General features: G+C 35.4%; 1 protein-coding gene across 3 annotated transcripts in view; it reads left to right on the plus strand.

Annotated features, from left to right (window-relative positions):
* The window catches only part of LOC109826150 (oleoyl-acyl carrier protein thioesterase, chloroplastic-like), a 7018-nt gene continuing 785 nt past the window's right edge, over positions 1632-7864 (plus strand). Inside the window, exons 1-6 of one of the 3 annotated variants that reach the window (XM_020393134.1) lie at positions 1632-2050; positions 3053-3186; positions 3263-3376; positions 4672-4728; positions 6032-6127; positions 6885-6972. In XM_020393134.1, coding sequence (XP_020248723.1) covers positions 3119-3186; positions 3263-3376; positions 4672-4728; positions 6032-6127; positions 6885-6972 — 423 coding nt within the window. In that variant the 5' untranslated portion in view covers positions 1632-2050; positions 3053-3118. The other 2 variants (XM_020393132.1, XM_020393135.1) reach the window with 2 other exon arrangements.

Raw genomic sequence — 7864 nt, forward strand, 5'->3', positions numbered from 1 at the left:
CTAAGAAGGAGGAATTGTAAACTATCCTTAAATAGGGCTTAATCCTTCCGTACGGGTTTATTAACCCTTTGACATTTTTTAGTAGTTTGGAGGTTAATAAGAGGTTAAACCCCTTTAATCTTTACGTTATCTCGTTGCCAAACAGGGCTCAGCTGATGAGTAAAAGTAAATTCAAATTAATAATAAAAGAAGAGGTGAAAAAGAATGGAAATATATCACCCCAGTTAAGTAGGATTCCTATAGAATGTCTCATGACGGGGGGTAACTTAGACCATACATCACTCCTACAGTTTATCAAAATACTCCTTACTTCCCAATTGCAATGTTCAGAATGTTCTGCAATGCGCAAGGCATTCTGATAGGATTCGTACTCCACTGAATCACTCTATCAACTAAAGTCATGATAAAAAAATATTTGCAGGAGAAACTACATTTAATTCAGAAAAATATGTGCATGATATATTCCTTTTTATTCCTAAAGAAGTGAAATAAATCAAATTGGAAAGCACACCCATCAGCACACCTCACATTTAATTAGACGGAGCTTCACGACAGCCACAATCATTTTGGGGACTAAACAGGCGTATGTAAGAAGGCAAGATGACTCATATTTTATCCGGAAAAGTTGATTCTTCATCTCCACTTATTGTCGATATGTAAGAAGGCAAGATGACTCATATTTTATCCGGAAAAGTTGATTCTTCATCTCCACTTATTGTCGAAGCTCTGGGAATCCTCAGGGACTTCAAACTTGCAGCTACCTTCAAAATTTTCAATTCTCATGTCTTTAGCGACGTATAAATTGTTATCAACTACATCCTTCATCCCGCCACCTACCCACATTGCAAGTTCAACATGTTAGAGCATCTCCAACCAAAAAACCCAAAATGATGTAGTTTTTACGTCAAGTTGGTGTAGTTTTTACACCAAATCACTATTCCATCTCCAACCCATTCACACCAAATTTTATACCAAAAAGAATATTTCTTTTATTATTCTTATCTTTTAACATTTTTATCTATTTAAAATATTTAACAAATTATATAATTATGAAATTTTAAGCGTAAGTTTTTCTTATCTAAATGTAAGTTTTTTTTATTTCTTCATTTGGTTCTAGTATTATGAAATTTTAAGTGTTTGGATTAAATTATCTATTTTTTTTTCATTTTTGAATTTTTTAATAATTATTTTATACTCTAATTTCATTATAATAGTTAATATAAAATAATATAATTATTAATACAAATATAAAAAATAAAAGCAAAAAAAAACTAAATAGAATAAAATGGGAAATATGATGGATAAAATGAGATATGGTTGGAATATTTGATTTGTTATAACAAACTTTAAGGATAAATTAAGGGGGAAAAACTCCATATCTATAGTGTTGCGCTATTCCTGACGCAACACTATAGCAGCGCTTTCTTTGCCGCTTAGTTAGAGAAAGTTTTGACGAAAGATTTGCGTCAATTTGGGTTCTTGGCGCCTCCTTAGAGTAACATGCAAAAATAGAAAATGTACTCTATAATGCTGTATTTATATCACGCCCACGTGTGTGTGTTTAGAATGAATAAGATAAATGAAGGCTACGGCCATTTCTCCAAAAAACAAAAATAAAATTAGTGACTAACCACTCGCAGTAAGTAAATGTAATCTTCAATTAACCCGCAAATCAAACACCACGTTTTCTCTCTCCGCGCTTCTCGAGATTCCTGAATCTGAATCTCAAAGCAAAATGCCGAGCTCCTCAGTTCTCCGGCGCGACGGCCGGCGGTCCCACCGGATCCTCAGCCAACGCCGCCGTGGCCGCCGCTGCAACGCCACCGCGGTGCGGTTCTCCGCCGTCGCGTGCGGTGCTCCGCTGTGACGCTCCCCTTCGCCGCGTCGCCCGGCGGCCGGCGGAGGAGGATAAGCGGTTCGGGGGGCGAGAATTGAGAACCGGAGATTGGAGGAGGACGGGTTGTCGTACAAAGAGAGGTTTGTTGTGAGATGCTACGAGGTTGGGGTTAACAAGACTGCGACTGTTGAGACCATCGCCAATCTCCTTCAGGTACTTCAAAAAAAAAGATTTTTTTTTATTTGGTTTTATTTTTAAAGTTACTATCTTTATCCCTGTACTTCTACCAATTCCAATTTGGTAACCTCGATTTGGGCATTGTTATGCTTATCGATCTGTTAAGCGTAATCGACGCAATTCATGTTAGATTGGGGTACTAGAAAGCTATGGAAAAATACATAAGACAGGGATGAAACCATGACATTTAAACTATCTAGTTAATAATTCACAAATTCTTTCATGTGGCAGAAATTTAAAAATAAAAGTAGAGTCCTATTATGAGGAGCTTTTCAAAGACGATGCAAATGGATATATTAAAAATGCACTCTCTTACTCGTTGGCATAATGCACTACAGCAAATGGATTCATGTACCAAACTATTTGAAAACTATTGGGAACGGGTTCTCAATCTATTGGGAAGCGAAGGGAGAGGGGGTTAAAATGGGTTATCAGGTTCACACCTGGTTGAAATTGAGTCTAAGTGAGGCTTTGCCTCATTTGCACCCCTATCTGGGCGTGAGGCACACTGATGCGTGTGCCTCGAGTTTGCAAAGCGTCCCATCTATGTTGCGGGGTGCTTCATCAACGGCCCACAAACCCGAAGCCTGAGGCGCGTGCCTTAGCTAACACTGCCTGTTGTTGGCATATGTGGTTGGTTAGTCAAAGACTCAAATGTACTAAATGAAGAGTTTATGCTTTTGCCATGCATGTGTTGAAATGTGTTTAGATAAGTCCTTAAAGAATCGATAAAAATTAAAATGGATGAGTTTGAGTTAGCTTGCTTTTTTTCTTTTAACCATCTAGGCCTGCTTATACATTAACTCATAAGTTTCAAATTAATTTATAAAGGCATTCATTTTAAATTTCTCAGGTCTGTAATGTCATCAAAATTTTGTTACTATGATTTTTGACGCACTTTTAAAGACTGTCCAAAAAGTAAATATGAAAAAGGTTGCCTGTCCTGGATTTAAACTATATATTGGTCTCTCAATGTAGGAAGTTGGGTGCAACCATTTCCAAAGTATAGGATTTTCCACAGATGGGTTTGCCACCACCACGACCATGAGAAAACTTGGTCTTATTTGGGTTACCTCTCGGATGCATATTGAGATGTATAAATATCCAGCTTGGTGAGTTCAGGATATTACCATGATATGTATTCCATATGGTGCATTGACATTTACTGAGTAAGTAATGGACTGTTAGGGGTGATGTTGTTGAGATTGAAACATGGTGTCAAGGAGAAGGAAAGATTGGCATCAGGCGTGACTGGATTCTTAAAGATTTGGCTACTGGTTCTGTGATCGGCAGAGCTACTAGGTAATGCTGTTCTAAAAATAGTCTATTTATCAAGGGTTAATTGCGGATAGACCCCCCGTACTATTTGCCCAATTGCGTATAGACCCCCTCTAGTTCTGTTTTTACAGATAGACCCATGAGTGAATTTCTTTTACTCTTTTATCCTCAGGAGGTAAATTTGTCAATTAAAACAATTTTCTCTTTCTCCGAGGGTAAACGAGTCAAAATAATTTCGCTTAGGGTCTATTTGCAATTGGGCCATAGTATAGGGGGTCTATCTGTAATTAACCCGTTAAATCAGAAATCTATCTTTATGAGGTGAGTTAGGTGACCTACAGGGTGGCATGTTACTCTCACCTCAAAATGGGCCATAAGTCGTAGTAGAATACTTTTTTTTGTTGCATTCTCTGCAGCTTTGATATATATATATATATATATTATATATATATATATATTATATATATATATATATATATATATATATATAATATATATATATTAAGTATAGGCAATATGGTATAAGCTTGGTAGTGATGTGTCACATCCTCCCCACTCATTAAAATATGGGACCACATTCACAGATGGGGTAGTGAGTGGATGAGGATGTGACACATCACTACCAAGCACAATATATAATATATATATATATATATATATATATATATATATATATATATATATATATCTATATATATATTTATATATATATATATAATATATATATAGAGCAATATGGTATGCTTGGTACAAGCACAAAAAGTTATGCTTGGTAGTGATGTGTCACATCCTCCTCCACTCATTAAAATATGAGACCACATTCACATGGTGTAGTGATGGAGGATGTGACACATCACTACCAAGCACAAAATTTTGTGGCTTGTACAAGCACAAAATTTGTGCTTGGTACCAAGCATACCCATTTTTCTCATATATATATATATATATATATAATATCATATATATATATATATATATATATATATATATATAATAGTATATAGAGAGAGAGGAGAAGAGAGAAAGAGACAAGAAAGAAATATGGGTAAATGCTTGGTACAACACAGGAATTGTGCTTGGTAGTAGATGTGTCACCATCCTCATCCACTCATTAACCCATGTAATGTAGGCCCACATTTGAATGAGTGGAGGCGAGAGATGTGACACCGTCACTACCAGCACAACTTTTTCTGTGCTTGGTACAACATTACCCATATTCTGCATATATATATATATATATATATATATATATATATATATATAATACTGATTTCATATCAATATGCTTGATATGTGATGTGAGGCTTACTTGCATATAGACAAACTCTCCCTTTGGATTGGATGGGGGGACAACAATCGGATGGATTTATTGTGCGGTAATACTTTGAGGAGGCATAGCTGTATGATATGCGTACATACTTGGACACTCTAATACTTAATGATCACGTGTTGGATAATCTTCTGTCAAGTTATAGGTATATCAGAGACTAAATATTAAAATCGAATATATGGATGGTGGTTTTACATTTTCATTTGATCTGGGGGATGCATTGTACTTGTATAATATATCTAGATTGTTATTCACTTTAGATAGGTAGAAAATATCTTATATATTTGAGATATTGACATTAACAGACACATATGTGTATGAGTTTATTATTTGCATTTATACTTGCTGGTATACTAAATTTTTTCCATATCTGTATACTCATGTATTAGTGTTGCATCTGTATGTCCTGTGTATGTATAAGTACATGTGTATATGTGTTTAGTATCCTTTCCTTTGAGTTTCAGGAAATTGGCAACACATAATACAAAATCATGTGTAATGTCAGACCTATAAGAAAGTTCTTAATCTTCAAAAAGTTGCCTTTCATATTGAAGTTGCACTATTGCCCACTTTTTTCCACTTTGTACTAACAATTAGTGAGAGTTTTCCTACAAAAAACTAGGATTTCTTTCTCAAAGAAAAAGAAAAGTAGGCTAGAGGCTTGAATCTGTACCCCATTAGCTAAAAGTGAGAATGTTTAAGTTGTACTGAGTGGAGAATGATTCCAATGCACTATCTACTGTGGAGGTTTTAGCTATTGATGGAAATGAACAATTAACTTATGTGTGTTTATACAGAAAAATTATAAAATGAGATGTTGAAATGAGATTCTTATAATGAGTTACTCCGATAGGCTTCCCGATTCGAGATCAGCACCATCCATTCTGTTTGCATACCACATGATATACATTTAGAAATTTTTTTATCATTTAGAAAATTTTAATCATTATTTTAGCTATGTGTAAAAGGGACGGCTATCAAGCTATCTGAAAAATCAAGATATTAAACTAGTTTGATTCATATTCTAGAAGACTCCAAACTATGCGAAAATTTCACCATATGCATTTGATTATGTTTTGAACAAGATATATAGTGCCAATCATAAATTTGATGAGGCGATTAGTCTATCTCATGATAAGAGTTGAGCTCACCATCTCACAGTACCATTACTCTGTATGTATATATGTATATATGCATGTGTGTGTGCTTGAGTGTGTACAGAGGGATGTATACATACAATTATAGTATCAGGGTTTCTTGCAAACCTTACTGCTCAGCTCATTTTCTGTAGGTATGTTGTTACTTTCAGAGTTTTGGCTTCTTACTTCTACTGTTAAATTTTCTTACAGCAAATTTGTGATGATGAACCAAGACACTAGGAAGCTTCAGCGAGTAACTGATGAAGTGAGGGAAGAATATCTAGTCTTTTGTCCAAGAACTCCTAGGTATGATACCTTTGGAACACATCATCCATTTTATTAAGGGTTAATTACACATACGCCCCTATACTATGATGGCATTGCTACTTAAGTCTAATTAAAAAATAAATAAAAATATCTAAAAAAATTATATAAAATAATAAATTATAAATAAAAGAAAATAGAAATACCACCACCGCCGCCCCAAAAAACCTATTTTACGAGCACTTGCACTTTCTGAATCTCAGACCACGTATGTTTTCCCTCAAATTGGAGAATTAAGCAACTTTTTGGAGCAAATTTGAGGGCAAGAACTAATTTCTCGTGATTTTCATGTGACATCTTAACCAAACAGGAAAAATAACATCGTCTGGCATTAAGTGGCTACACCCTCATAATATATAGGTGTATCTGCAATTAATCCTTTTATTTGAAGGCATATGATTGAAAGCCAGAGGGAAAATTAGATACATTCTCTGGAAAGTCGATTCACAAGCAAAGAAAAAAGTTTCCTTTTCAAGAAAGTACTGCAAAGTATTGAGTTTTTGGATCAGGTCATCACTTATTGCTTTATTCTTTGTAAAGGATTTCCACCTGCATATGGGAAAAGTATTTATAACTGTTGTCAAAGTAGTATTACCCTTTTCATATTTTTTATTATGTACCTTTGCTGTTCTCAGTTCTCAGCTTTCTTTTTGATGTGTGAGGGTTCACAATTTTAAGTTAATGTTAATTTAACACCAGTGTACACTGATTGAGCTTAAGAAATTACCATGTAATCCAGATTTGCCTTCACAGAAGAGGACGACAACAGTTTGAAGAAAATCCCGAAACTTCAAGATCCTGCTCAACATTCACGGTTCGGGCTTGCGGTAAGTCTTTAATTCAAGGGTCATTTCATCTTTTATATGATCTTATTTCATGGGGGTCAATTGTGGATAAACCCCAGTACCATCAACATGATGCGGATATAACCCCTGGATTTTCATGTCTGCTAGCTTCGCGTTAGGATTGGGCTTTATAAAGTGAAACATATGAGCTTCATAAACTGGATTTACTTACTATAAACTTGCATAATCAAGTCAAGTGAGAATGAAATGAAGAAATGGAATAGAATAAATATGGGGATGGACTGCTCATTTCCATTCTCACGTTTGGATGCAATTAGAGGATGAAGCGGGAATGCACATTCCTTACCAATTGAGAAGTGGGAATGAGACTTTTAACTTCCACAAAACACATTGTATTTGGTACACATGACGAGAAGTTGGAATTGACATTCCATTCCCACTCATGCCCATGTACAAAACGAGGCGTAACAAAGTTGAGAATCCAGGGGGTTTATCTATAGCAATAGAAGTACAATGGGTCTATCCGCAATTAATCCTATGCTCTATAACAAGCAGCTAATGCAGTTGTTTCCTCATAACTAGTAGATTATAAAGTTAAACTTTGTGTTGCACATTTTTGACATCTGCAGCCAAGGAGAACTGATTTGGACATGAACCAACATGTAAACCACGTCACGTACATCGAGTGGGTTCTTGAAGTACGTAAAAACCACAGCTCATTTCATTGCTAAAAAGAGTATTGCCTCTGCATTTTGAATTTTATTAGATGCAGCATTCTCAAACAATTTCAGCACATTATGTGGTGTAAATACATCAGGGTGAATCTCACAGAAACCCCCCTTAACTTTGAGGTGTTTCCCACAGAAAAAACCTGAATTTTTCACCCTATCAAATCCCCTTCAACTTTGTGGTG

The sequence above is a fragment of the Asparagus officinalis genome, chromosome 10 (genome assembly GCF_001876935.1).
Source record: "Asparagus officinalis chromosome 10, Aspof.V1, whole genome shotgun sequence".
In the NCBI taxonomy this organism is placed as follows: Eukaryota; Viridiplantae; Streptophyta; class Magnoliopsida; order Asparagales; family Asparagaceae; genus Asparagus; species Asparagus officinalis.